Genomic DNA, 14,959 nt, shown 5'->3' on the forward strand with positions numbered 1-14,959 from the left:
GAAGAAAAGATACCTCCAAAAAGACAAATAAGCTGCATTATGGATGAATTACTTCTTCAAAATGGCATCAGACTGTAGACAGTCCTCAGCACTGATGGTTGGTAAGAGTACATCCCTCAACTCTTGCTTATGACAGAATTAAAATACAGAATTTTAATAGGTACTATCTTCAATAGCCTTATGCTATTGACTTTCTGTGCCCATAAATCTATCCCTCCCCAGCTGTTGTGGGTATTTCAGGATATTATGTACTATCTGCTTGTAATTTCTTCTGAAGTTTGCTTTTTCTCATTTAAATGGCAGACGAGAGGGACTTGGTGATTCTCACGACACTATCAGGGAGTTTCTGTAGCAGTTTGTTTCCCAACACGTTTGCTCAAAATTATCATTATATTTTTAAAATAAGAAAACCAGAACTTACAACCTTGAAACAACAAAATCATCACTGAAATCAATAAAGACAATAGCTTTTTTTTTTTTTTAATTAAAATTAATGCAAAGCATAATCGTTGAGGATAGGTATTTCAACAAAAAGAAGTAACATTTATAGCAATACACTTGTGACAAAACAGAAGAGTCATCAAAACTCTGGCAGTTCCTCTGCCAGCAAACTATCAGAAAAAGAAAGCTCTACATCTCCACTTGTTGGCTTCAAAACAATACTTTTTTCCTTATTATATGCTCAAAGGGTATAGGAGTACTTTTTCAATTAAATTACCTGTCCCAGTGATCTCCAGTCTAGGCTGGCACTCCCAATGTACACATGTTGTTTATCAACAATCCAGAAAGATGACTGAAGGCGACCTTCGTTATATGCTGACATGTTCATATACAGCACTTCAGCACCTAGAGATTTACAGACACAACAACAACAAACACTGTTTAGAAGTACAGACATTACAGACATTAAAGAAAAGAAACTTCACATTTCAGGGTCTCAGCTATCAAAGCTACAGAGAGACATAATTAAGCATATCATTAAGGCTTAAAGTCAATGATAGACAGTCTTACTGTCACACTATTCCAGACCTTAATTAACATATATTCCAGAAAAACAGGTGTAGGGAACATCCCCATGTGTTATTCTCTTTGTTTATTTACCTCCCTTTTTAGAATCATGTAATTGCTATTTTTTCAAGCACTGTATGCTCCTAAAACCATTTTTAAAGGCCTATGCTGCAAGTCTAACCTGCTACATATTATAATGACCTCTGAGGTATAAAACCCAACTATATCCCCAACCTGAAAAGTAAACTCTTTTCCCTTGCCCTGTGCAATGCTCTGAGCACAAAGCCTGCAGTGGTTTACCACATGGAACAGATGCCAATGAGAGGACTGTGGGAAATAGTAAGGAGTGAGGAAAGAAACTGAGACCTGAAGTATGCTGAAGCTATGTTCAATTCTACTTATATGTGACTTTGAGCCTGCCACTTTGAATTGCATGGTTTTCTTAAGGATTAAAGTCTGCTGAAATCAAAGGACCTACTTTCAGGGGTAAAAGCTGTTGGCTCCATCACATGAGTAAAAATGTCTGAATCAGCCCCATCAGTATGTTTGCAGCACTAAGCACAGAATATATTTAATATTAGATGAGTTCATGGGATTTCTCACATCATTATTTTTCTTTCAGTGCTCCAGTGTTTGTAAGATTAGGTGATTAATCTGAATTAATTATTGCTGAAGGTAATTTAAAGTAACCCAATCTCTTTCTAGTTGTCACAGTAAGTGGGCAAGAGAAGTGACAGTAAAGCAGACTGGAGGGCAGCTATCTCCCATTAAACATTCATGTGATCATCAGTACCATGAATTCCCATAATGTCTGAATATGAATCACAACTTTAGAATTACAGGATACTTCAGGAACTAAAATATTTTTTATTTAACCTCTTATTTCTGACCTTCTAAGAAATATTTGACTCTCAATTTTAAGCTGTAATTGCCAGTGATAAATATTTATTTTCATTATTATTATTATGAAAATTACAAATTTATCTTGAATGAATGATTCCAGAAGTTCAGGCATCAGGAAAAAAAAAAAAAAGATATAGTAAGGCACCAAACTTGCAACACAGGACTTTAAGCAAGAAACAGGTCACTACAGTTACATTTCATGCTACCTGGCTACATTTCCAATTTTTTTCCAGGTATCATCTAACCACATTCATCTAACCTTGGAAATGAAAGGCTGGAAACAAAGCATTACTCCTTTGAATGTGTTGCTGTTTCCAATCCATGTGTTAATGAGTAGAACTGTGCTAATTAATGAGATAATGCGCGTGAACTGGTAAAGAAACCAGAAAACACTAGAGCAGGTGTTAAATGGTTTAAATTGTTTTCCGATGAATAAACAAAAGCAACTCCTCCTACTAGCTGAGGAAAACTGTTCTGTAAGGCACTAAACTTCTAGCTGATTATCTGAAAACTGTGTTTAAAAATCAAGTTTAACATAGCAGTTTGCCTTGATCATAATTTTTTTCCATACATCCAATTTGCAACATTAAACAGTATAAGAATTTAACACCCACAACACACCTACAGCAAATAGATTATAAATGAAGTGTTAGCATTTTCATATAGGAAAGGTAAAACTATCTGCACCAACAATGATCTTTCTTCTCATAACTGAGTGCCTAAAATAAAAACATTTAAAAATATTTTTGAAATATTCAATGCTGAATAAAAATGTTGATTGCCAAAGTTACAACAGGAAACTATTTTACCAACAATATTAACATTAAAAATAGCAGCCATCTTCAGTAACCTGACACAAAATTCTAGGTATAAGACCCCAGGGTTTGGGAGCAGTTTACATATTGACTTAATTGCTAGGAGACTATCACTCTAAAATATAATCATAGAATCATAGAATCATAGAATATCCTGAGTTGGAAGGGACCCTTAAGGATCATCAAGTCCAACTCTTGACACCGCACAGGTCTACCCAAAAGTTCAGACCATGTGACTAAGTGCACAGTCCAATCTCTTCTTAAATTCAGTCAGGCTCGGTGCAGTGACCACTTCCCTGGGGAGCCTGTTCCAGTGTGCAACCACTCTCTCTGTGAAGAACTTCCTCCTGATGTCAAGCCTAAACTTCCCCTGCCTCAGCTTAACCCCGTTCCCGCGGGTCCTGTCGCTGGTGTTAATGGAGAAAAGGTCTTCTGCCTCTCGACACCCCCTTACGAGGAAGTTGTAGACTGTAATAATCTAGACTTCAATTACCAAAATACTGATTACAGCAGTGCAGGTGATACTGCTAGCATACACACCATTAAAAACAAAACGTGAAACCCAATTTCTTTTTCTTCTGGAAACAGCCAACTCATAAGGCTGAGGAAACAGTATCTCCAAGTTAATTAAAAAAAGAGAAGTCGTGTTGCAGGGAGCAGCTGCTGTATAGCCTATTAATGAGCCCTTAACTTTTGATGAAAGGAAACATGCATCAGTATTGATAATTGCCTCTGTTCTAGAAGCTCTTGAGATGTTTTGTTAAAATAGGCTTATCAGGCCTTCAACACAATCCATCATCCCTAGCGTGGTCCAGTTCCCATGAGGAAATTAAATTGGAGTGATCAATATGTGAAGCCATAACAGAACTCTTTATCATGCTGCAGCCTCAATTACACAAAGCTGGGGGTCTAGTGAGTTCAACCAGAAGGCACAATTTGTAGCTTTGATTGTTAATGTAGATGCCAGACTCTTAGAAAATAAGTCCAACAATTTTGGTTCACTGAACATTAAAGTGAAGGATAAGAGCTTAGAGAAAACCAGTGCTGTCACTCAAAACTTGACTGGATTTGCCTGTCCCATAAAATCGTGCACTGTAAAGGCTGGGCCAGAGTGCTTGTTTCTCACAGGAAGAAAGTATACTGCAGGGATCAAAGCGTGCTTGAAGTGACAGACATTTCTCTGAGTACTTCTTCTTCTAGGCAGAGAGGTTTGCATCCTCTAACAGGCTGGGGCACACAGCAGGATCCTGACCTTGCAAGCCTGGGCCTTCTCAGGCCATGGGCGGGTGGGTGAGTGGGGGAACGGAGCCCCTGAGGGGTGCCAGGCTGCTGCTTGGCCTCTTGGTCTACCACACAAGGGGGGAGAAATAATACAGAAGGCAACAGGAGTACTTCAAACAGACTGACCTTTCATCCGTTTCCCAAAGGAATCCCAAAGCAGAAGCACGGCACAAGAAAATGTGATTTACCATTTCTAGCCTTGCAAAGTGCTGTTTGGTCTAGCTGCCTGCTGCCAGGTAGCTTGATAACACTAACAATGTTATCAAGGCCACAGGGCAGGCTTGACTTCTAAACAGGAGCTTAAGGCCAGGACTTTTTCTGCATACTTGGGTCCAAACACTCTAAGCTGTTAGCAGGAGACTTTAATCAGGGGCTTACTGTGCAGATGCTCTATTAGGGAAAAACCTTGTGTCATCCAGAAGCACGTCTTGGTGCAGCTGTGTTGCAGCATATGCTAGCTGTGGAGTTTACTATTGCTGTGACAAGGTCACCAGGCAGCTACACAAACTGGGAGACCTGCCCAGGAGGCTGCAGCAGGCCAGAGCTCACAGGGTTGCCGCTGCGCCTCCAGCGCCTCATTTATGAGGCTGACTGCAGGAGGTGCAGCCTCTGGTCCCACATCCGTGTGCACCCTGGAATAGTACCAGCTTGTCCTGGTACAGAGGCAATGTCACTGAGCCAAATCACCTCACTGGTGGATACAGTAAAACTTTTTTTTGTAAAGAAGACTGAGAAAGAGCAACTGCTTAGGCTGCTATTATCACAGCTGCCTCAAAAGCAAACATGCAAATTTCAGCAGCACCAGTTCCAGGCTAAACTTGCAGTAGAGTTAGCAAACATAACGCCCAAGGAACAGAAGCTTCCTTTGCTTGTATCACGGCTAAAATTGGCCTTCTGTCTTCACAACACTCTTACTCTCACTTTAAGTGATTTTAAAACTAGACAAAGAAAAATGGGAAGGGGGAAGGATTTAAGGACTGAGATGAGAACAAGGCAGAGCTATCTGGGAAGCTGCAGCAACAGTGAGGGGTGATTCACAACAGGCAGAGGAGTGATGAGAGGACTAAGAGTCCTGACTGCATCAGCCCTGACAGGAGGGAGCTGTGCTGCAGTGGACAGGCAGTGGAGAAGGATGCACGGCCTGAAAGCACATGCTGGGACAGCAGAGCCCTAGGAGAATGGGTTGTGGAGTCAGGCTGGACGCAACTGCCCCCTGCTAGACACAGGAGAGTTGTAAAGGTGGAGGAGATGAACAGGGGCTTTTTAGTGCTTCTCCTTCCCCATCTTGGGAAAACAGGGCCTGTGCAGGCCACGGGAGCACAGCAGGGAAGGGGGAGCTGCACAGAGCTGTTGGTAGGCAGGGGATGTGGAGAGATTGCAGAGGGCTCACAAAAGAGGAGGGAGAGCAGGAGTACACAAAATGAGTACGGTCAGTGAAAGCAATGCTGTTTATGGCTCTCTTGTATACATATTTGCAGTTTGTACCTGCCAAATGCCCCTGCAACACATCCAATCCCCTGTTCATCCTCCAGCCACCGTTCCCCACATCACATCATCACCGAACTGGCCACAGTAGAAACAGCTGCTCTCCTCGGCTTACCGCATTCTTGCTGTCCCTTCACTCATCACCATATGTCTATCCTTTGGTCATGGCACTATTCTTTTTTTTCCTCTCCTAATTCTGTGTATTCCCAAGCAAACACTCCAAGTAATATGACCTTTAAAAAGGAATCTGAGAACCTGAGACATGGCCTATTTGTTTCACCCTGCTGCTGACAGTCTCTTGGCACACAACTATACACAGTTTGATCTATACATTTTGGACAGTGGCCTCAAGCTGAAGTCAAGAGCAGGCTTACCTTGTCCAGACCGTGAACCCTAGAGCTCACAAGAGCACACACACTCGGGCACCTCGCACAGCCTCTCTGGGAGGCTACCACGTGGGTGGGAGGCAGCATGTGCTGCACTTACTGTGGTGCCATGCAGCAGCTCCGCTCCAGCAGCTATGCTGAGTGTTCAGAGCAGCACAGATGTAGGTAATATTTGTATTGCCAAAATAGCACAATATCATGTGCTAACTCAAAGATCAACAAAAGATCCTTTATTATCCCTAAATCCCAAACTTATTAAAAAAAAATAAATTGCTCACTAGGAAATATGAATGCGAGTACACACACATATATGGATGTATACATTTTCAAAGCAAACAGCTCGTTCCTTACATTTTGCAGTAGATGCTTCCATTTTACTTATTTGCCTTCAGCTACAAAACTTACTACAACGTACACTTACTATTAAAAATAAGTTTCATTTTACTGAGACAGAAATCCAGAGTTTTTCAAACCCTGTCAAGTGGCAGAGTACCTGCCCCATGCTGGGCAGACCCAAGTGACCGAGGCAGAGGATCATCTCCCCAGGAACTTTTATGCTTTTTTCTTAGCTGATTGCAGAATGTCTGGAGTTGTTCCAGAAGCTCCATTAGCGTGACCTGCCAGCACTCGGAGGAGGACAAGTACAAAAGCAGAGGAATGCACAACTTGACAACACAGTCATTTTTACTACGTCTCTGAATGATTAAAAGGCAAACTAGAATATTTACTATTTCTTGCTCTTTATGGAATATTGGATTTAAAATGCAATTTAAAAGTCTGCCTGGCCCCAGAAGGATTAATGATTCAGACTATGAAGAGAAAATACTCAAGGACTTTTAGGGAAATGTCTGATGGTAATACCTTCACCGCGAATTGGCTGTTTTGCTTACACTCTCCCCCATTCCTCATCTTCCCCCCCACCCCCTCCTCTTCACAGGACTGATCTTACCACTCTGGGTGTTATTCATTCCCTGTATTATTTGTACTCTGGGTGCTGTTCATCACCTCAATTTCATACTAATAAAAAAGAAAAAACATAAATACTTTAACAACTCTGTATGCAACTGCCACATACAAAAATGAAATCATAGGTACGCAAAGAAATTGTATTCTCTTACAAGATCAACCAATACCCAAAGAGCCTTTTTAATAGAACTAGTATCCATACCACCTTGAGGTTATATGGCCTGCCCTAAAGCATAGCACTAAAATTGCATGCTGGACAAAAACGCCTTCCTTCAGTATGAAATTCCCACTCACTCCCAACATACAGCCAGCCATACACTGTGTGCACATGCAACTTCTCAAAACAGTACGAGGCCCCAAAGCTAATGCTGTCTGTAGTAAGATGAGGCTGTTTCTGATGGAGCCATGTTCATGAAAAATTACTGGGTTGTTACTGCCTTCCCTTACATCATCTGTGGTCACCGATACAAAGACAGTTTTGAGGAAATCAGTGAACAGGAGAGGGATCTCTGGCTGCAGCTCCGTGCATCCCTCTGGGCCATTGCTGGAGAGATGCAGGTGCCTGCAGCAGCCTCTGGAGTTGAACTGGATGGGCTGACAGGCTCAGGGCTGTGGCGTGGATGGTTTGAGGGGAACATGCAGAAAGCACTCTGCTCCCTGCACTCTGCCACTGCTCAGCTCCGCTGGCATGCTCCCTCACCAGCTCACGTGTCTGAGCCTGGCTATGCTTGGAGGAAAGGCTGCTCAGGGAGCACTTCCCTGAGCAGACAGGCTGCAGCCAGGGATCTCCCTGTGGAGTTGCGGGTGTGGGAAGAGAGAGGTCTCCGTCACTGCCCACTGACTTCCCAGCCTCCTCTCTTCAGGCACTGAGCCAGCTCCTTGCCTGGTTCCCTTCTCTCCCTAGCAGACTGTAACACACCATCAGGCTCTGGCCGGTGTGACTGGGGACAGCAAACATCCTCCACAATCACCAGTGGTTTTTGCTTTCTTTTTCACCCATTTAGTGCATTAAAATCATTTCTGTGAACAAGCACAGCCCCAGAAACTGCTCTATCCACCCAGCTGGGGAAGCCAAGAGCTGAACACAGGGACAGGAGCGAGCAGGAAGGAGGAGAAATAGGGACAAATAGAGCATTTCAAACCCCAGCTCCCTATTTGAAAATAGAGTGTTTTACAGAATTACAACTGTCATGGTTACTGTTTTTTGTTGTTTGTTTGTTTTAATTAGCAATAATATTGGCATAAACAGATCTCATGTTCAGTGACTCTTCTTCCATCCACCACCTCCTCCTCCTGGGTAGCTTTTTGGGCATCCAAGGAATGACCCTGATCAGAAACAGACCCAGGTCAAAAAATTATGGTGACACAACTGAAGGCACAGCACAAATATGAGTGGCTTGGGTGCAATGAGATGCAGGAACTGCTTAGGCCAGTGCTGCCATTTAAAGGTAAGTCCACGTAATCTCAGCCTCAGTTCCTCTTAAAATCAGGCCTCTGAAATATTCAAGGTGCCAAATCCTAGTATGTGTTTGCCTTTCATCTCACATAACCATTTGCATCATGCAAACAAAGGAGATATGAGGGCAGTAATGGCATTTGCTTGCAATGCTGTTTCCCACGTGCTTACACCAGGGTTTTGCAGTGAGAGAGAAGATCCAGAAAAGACCCACCAGGGGATCTGCATGTGTGCAGTTTGATCATGGTATGCGGGACGGCAAATCCTTGAGAACAAAGCAAAGGTCAGAATTAATTTCTTTCAATTTCTTGTTTAACTTCAATGACATCTTGGGAGCTAGTTAGTTCCCAAGGCAACATATATCCAAACACCGGCTTCCAGGATTTCAAATGTCGGCCTTTGGTGCTAGTCCACGTAATCAAAATACCAATTTCTCAGCTAAGTACCCTGCTGTAGACAGAGTTCAGCATCAGAGCATTACAGCTCTCACCCATGTGAATGCATTTTGCACTGACTGCTGTGCCCTTTCGATTTACTCAGCAGAAAATCCAACAAATAACCAAAATGCTTCCTGCCCCATGTCACAGAAGAGACGTAAGAGATGCCTGACAACATTTCTTTGTAAAACCTACTCATAGCAACTAAACACAATTTCTGATTCACTGAACAAAACACTGAAGGTCCATCTTAATACAGGGTGGACAAACCATGTCAAATATGACAATAGGAAAATGCGAGGTCTCCTCTTCACCTGCAGAGTAGATATAGCACAGGCATGCTCCACTCAAGCTTCCCCACAGATAGCAAGTAGCTCAGCTGATTAATCATACACATGCACGTTTAACTAAGCTATGCACTGAATTTTGGACTGCAAAAATGGAAAAAACTCGTAGGACTCTAGACCTCTGGTCCTTCCAAAGACAGAAATCCAGTTTCCAGTGAACACTCACGTCTTTCTCATTCCGTAAGTCCGTAAAGCCTGAGATTTCATAAGGAAAAACCACAAAACACAGTGAAGCCCTATAACACATTAACAAAACAGTATTTAGAAACAGGAATTGAAGCCTGAAGTACCTTACTGCAATGCAGGGTATATCACCACAGTAATTTTAAAAGTAAAACAACCTTCTTAACACCATGTAAAACACTATTATTAATAACCCATGAAGCTTTTTTTGACTTTTATTATCATTTGCACTAGAATAGTTCTTTCTTCTTTTTATTTTTATTTTTTTTCTTAAATCCTGTGGTGTGTGCTTTATTTTTAGGTAAGATTTTTAGTTGTTAATTTAGAATTTTACATACTATATTTTCCACCAGAAAGCATCTATTCTACTCTTAATTAAGGCACATACATGTTACAACCATGCCTTTGGAAGGCACAGGCTGCCACCCAGGATATTTTTGATATGCAGCTACCCCCACAAAATGCTAGCAGCCAACAGTACAATTCATTGCATGGAATAAGTCAGGAAAGCTGACGTGCTTTAACTCTGCAATTTCCCACCTGGACTTGCTGTCCTGAAGCCAGTGATTTCTGTAATGTATATGCTAGAGAAACCCTTACTGACTGGGACAAAGTTTAGGACTCTTATTTTAGTCTATTTGTAAAAGGAAAAGAAAAAAAAAATCTTCATGCAAAAGAAGCATCTTCTAAAGATCTGAACATCTTTTCCTTGCCCTCTAATAATTGTATTGGATGTATATTCATGCCTTTGTTGAGTGGCTTTGCTGCATGGTGCAGCAAGCATGAGAGACATCCTTACATTTTGCATAGATGTGACACTGACATCAGAATCACTATTTTTCAGATTTTTACTTCTTTTAGAGCTGTTTATGGTATTTCATATCAATAACAGATTTTTAAATAAAACTTCGAATAGTAAGAGAACCGATGATCAGTTCAATTCTTTTCCCTTAGCAGAGCTCAGCACTCTCCTAGAAAAATAGTAACTTAAATAACATTTTCTGAATGTAAATCTGTTTTGTGAGTCTGATGATTCAGTAAAGTCTGGAAGACAACAAGTGTACAACAAAGTTTGACAGAATACATATATAATTTTAATTTCCACCTTTATTATTTTTTTTCCCTCCGTTATTGGAGAGTAGGCTGTTCATTTACTAGATGAAACTATAAATGTGATTGCTTTACAGATTGGGAAAAGTAATTTTCTTACTTAGCTGATTCAGGCGACAAAGCACATTACCACTTAAAGGAAGACTATTACACTATCAGTAAAGGCATTACTAAAGTTGGATTGTGCCTTTTTCTCTTTGCCTAATTATAATTGCATAAGTTTTTGCTATAAAAGAAAGTTATTTTAAATACAATAAAGAGATTAATAAACTCACACACTACTCCCCTCCACTTTCAAAGACTTTTTACTTGGATTAGCATTATGAAGAACTAGATTGATTCATACACTTCCTAGATGAAACATCCTAGAATGAAGGAACATTTGGAACATTTTTTTCATCTTAACACATGAAGAATGAGAATCACAGCCCTCTATGAATGAATATTTTAGGGTTAAATCCCTTAAAAAATTGCAGCAACTATTTTTCTCTGACTTTATCAACGTTATTTCATTCTGACATTTATATACTCTAAATCCTTCAGTATTAGCATCAGTCACTTTTAAATGTTGACTAGTAACAACAACACTTGTGCAACTGCTGCCAAGGTGTGGTCCTCAGACATCTGCAGTTCTGCTTTGGCTTCTGTCGGTCTCCTTCCCGCAAAGGAGAAATCCCAGTTCCAGAAGGTGAAGTGTGCTGCAGGGCTGGCAAGAAGGTAAGGGAGGACAGACTGTGCCTCCTCAGAGGGCAGTATTATTTGGTCCTAGCCCACTGTTTTTTACTTTTTACAATATCTTCATAATAGAATTGTCTTCCTGCACCTGCATTAACAGGTCTGAGCAGCTCTGGAATATTATTTCCAGACTACAAAAAGCCAGAAGAACAGTCTGACCTGGCCAGGGCTGTACACGGAAAGCAGAGGCACAGCCAGAACCAACCAACCTGGGTCTGCCAGTGGCACAGTCATTTCCTTCTACTAGTTCTCACTTCTCCCACAGCATCTTTCCCCAACTCTTTCCTTTGATTCTGTCCTATTACCCTGCCAAGTCAGCCTTTGACTTTTCCTTTTTTTCCCCAGATCATTCCTATTTCAATTCCAATTATTTTTCTCTGCTTTTATCTACTTTGTCACAAGCCCACCAAGAACATGCCTGGCCTTCTACCAGCATTCTTTTCTGATGTTTTCCTAAATTAATTACTCACTTTTCTGTTTCTGCCCTCCTCTTTCATCTGATTCATTCCTCATAGATCTACCTGTTATTTCATTTCCCCTACTACTTTCCCCCAGCGTCATTCTTCCTCCCTCTCAATCCCTCTCTCCCACTTCAGGCTCAGTTTATCATTTCACTCTTGCCATTGCCTACTAATTTGCTGTTTTATTTATCACATACATTCATTCAGTTATTCATACACTCCCCCACTCTCCAATTAGTTGAGAAACATTTTTTCCTCTAACTACATATGCAGCATGACATATTTTCCAAGCCTTAACAAAAAAAAAAAAAAAAAAAGAAAAGGAATGAAAATAATATTTTTCTTGGAGTTTTAAGGGTATTCACAGTTTTGGGTGCTCAGTTTGGTCCTTATTTTATTTTGCATCTCCTGCAGGTATTAACCCTTGATATACAACCCAAAGGTATGCAAAGAAGATTGCTTACAGTTTAGGGCTCTGGGAGGTGTTTATTGTTGTTATTATTATTATTATTAATAATAATAATAATAATAATAATAATAATAATAATAATAATAATAATAATAATAATAATAATAATAATAATAATAATAATTAATAATAATAATAATAATAATAATAATAATAATAATAATTTCTTATTCCAAACAACAACTGAACCTGGGTCTAAGGTTCTTAATAAAACAAGGCACTTCTATAGTCTCTTTTTTTATAGAAGTATATGCAGAATAGACACTGCAGCTCTGCTGGAACTGACTGAAGTGACTCATGCTTGATTTACTATATGGCAGCTCTGGCCATCTTGTTGGATGCATTTGTGAAGGCTTCAGCATTCTGTTTTGGTTACACAGATGCTTCATACATTAAAATGGAGAAATTTTAGAGACAAATTGACATTCCCTAGTGCCACAAGCAGAAAAATCCACACAATGAACTGAGGAAAACTAAAAGCATGTAGGGAAACAATGCTTTGTCTGTGGGGAAATACACAGGGGATACAAATCAATAGCTTGTCAGTTAGCAGCTTTTTAACACAGATTGACTTTCAACCAAACCACCTATTTAAAATGTAGAAAGCAAAATAAAAGGAAGCCACGACTCCACACATTCTATGCTATTAGTTGGGCAAAGGACACGTGCAATGTACTGTCAATATTTAAGTGACAGCACACTGAAATCACAGAGGAGTTTGGTGTCCTGCAGGATTAGATCAGAAGTATCATCTTATTTCTTCATGGTAAACATCTGCAACCGTCTGTGAAGGACAGAAGTAAAGATCCTATTATATTATTCAATTAACAGAGCACCAGGCCTGTAGGACTTTCCTTACACTGGGGTCCCTATGAAAGTGGGGCCAGAAGGCAGCATGTGCACCTCTAGTCCCAACAATCACATCAATGCCAATCCCATCAAGGCACTCACTCTAAAAGGCAGGTGAAAGCACTGCCATCACTTCAGAGGCCCATCTGAAGTAGCTAGCTGGACACCCTGCCGGGGAAGCCTGAGGGATGACAGTATAAAGAAAAGACAGAAGAGGAAATCAAGTAGATTTGGACTATAAAATGTGTGTAAAATGGAAATGTTAAAGACTTGAAGGTGACCATGAAGCACAGGAGATGGTTCTGCTAGGGAGGGCCTTGGAATAAATCAGACTGCTGCTGTAGAACCTCTCTCATGTGGTACAAAAGGCAAAACGGAGCAAATAAGGCTACATTTTATGAGAAGGGAAAAAAATAAAATACATAGTCTCATATTTTAAGTGCCTTAAAACTACCCAGAATGTTTGGATCCCACAGCTGATATTCCACAAAGCTGCTCCATATGAGAGAAGTCAGGGCAGGGCAGGCACAAATCTCAATTTCTGAGGACTTAATTTGAGCCCCTGGGGTCTATCTAGTCTTATTCACAATGACATTGATGTGCACTAAGTGCTACGCGATGATAAATACTCTGGAAAAGAAAATAACAGATTGTGTCACAAATTGGCATCAAAATAAGTGGACATCTTGGCACTTGTCTCTGTGTCATTTCTTCATGTGTAAAATGGGAACTAAGCTATTCCTCCACTTTCTGTGAGAATGATGAATGTCTATTCTTGAATATTCATGAAGCACTCTTATTTCAGTGTTAACATCACAAGAAAAAAAGAAGGAAATAAATTTGTCTGCAGATTAGGTCTTGACGAGTGCTCATTAAGCAAAAGATGAGACTACACAATGAAAATGAGAGCAAAATAAAATACTATACGAATACTTACATGAGCATAAGTACCTCTGCACAATGAATTTTATAGAGTTCAGTGGGAAGAAGTGTGTCATATTCACCTAAATTCTTCATCATATTGCAAATAGTTTAATGGCACAAAAGGTCAGGATACAGAGGATATATTTTACATACCATAAGTGGCTGCTTTGTGTTCATATTAGAGAATTCACCAACTGAGTAGCAACTCCTGATTTCTTCTGAGGAATGCATAGTATTCATTCAAGCTGCAACTACCAAAAAGCCTCTGTAAGGATGACTACGCTAAAACTCAATGTCTTTGTAAGGCTGCATCCCTTAAGCCCCTTCTGGTAATACTTATTTTCAGAAAGATGATCTTCATAACACAAGAATATATGCTAAGAGGAAATCAACAACCAAAGAGAGAAATTTTTACCGGCTTCCTGGCAATACTTAAAAACATTTTAATAGAGACTCAGCTGTAAACATATTATTACCAAAACCCACCTCTCCCAAGAGATGATGTAAGTACAGTTTGAAACCAGGCTAAAGAAGAATATTAGGAAATGGCATCCTTCAATAAGTAGATTTGAGTCCAAGAGAGCAAAATAAAATCACATACTGTAACACTACATAACACAGCATAACATAAATAAAAAGGGGAGGGGAAAGGAAATAAACTCTTGTAAATTAAATAAAACAAGTTAAAAAGATTGTGAAGAACAATGGATACTGAAGCTGCAGAATACATTGGTGCTTGTGTGTAGTGTTTTGTAGATGATAAAAACATGTACAGATTCAAAAGTGATTGTTGAAAATCAAACACCACAACAAATTGCTAAATTCCATCACAAGGGAGTTCCTAATCTACAAATTGCTAAAAGAGTATACAGGGTAATGGAAATATCATACTCCAATTGGTTTTGCTATGCTTTTTTTTTTTTTTTTTTTTTTGCACAAGTGTGTGGTTCTTATGACTCCAGCAAGACAGAAGACAGACCTTCAGTCTGCTGCCATTGTCTGATGGCTGAAAACAGTTGCTTTGTGACCGTTTGCTTACAAAGTCTCATTTTTGAAAGCCTGTCATTGCAATCTTAATAATACCCTCTTGATATAACTTTGAAGCTTAGTATAGATATAATATACTCCTATAACTTTACTGGTA

At 40.1% G+C, this 14,959-nt stretch overlaps 1 protein-coding gene across 10 annotated transcripts in view; it reads right to left on the minus strand.

The window, feature by feature from the left end:
* Positions 1-14,959, minus strand: part of PLD5 (phospholipase D family member 5) — a 177,870-nt gene that overhangs the window by 39,799 nt on the left and 123,112 nt on the right. For 7 of the 10 annotated variants that reach the window (XM_027453819.3, XM_027453817.3, XM_072035611.1 and 4 more), the window contains one exon: positions 719-846. In XM_027453819.3, coding sequence (XP_027309620.1) covers positions 719-846 — 128 coding nt within the window. Of the gene's footprint in view, positions 1-718; positions 847-1,242; positions 1,365-1,486; positions 1,601-14,959 lie in introns of those variants that run through there. The other 3 variants (XM_013103460.5, XM_038176483.2, XM_021275168.4) reach the window with 3 other exon arrangements.

The sequence above is a fragment of the Anas platyrhynchos genome, chromosome 3, assembly GCF_047663525.1.
Source record: "Anas platyrhynchos isolate ZD024472 breed Pekin duck chromosome 3, IASCAAS_PekinDuck_T2T, whole genome shotgun sequence".
In the NCBI taxonomy this organism is placed as follows: Eukaryota; Metazoa; Chordata; class Aves; order Anseriformes; family Anatidae; genus Anas; species Anas platyrhynchos.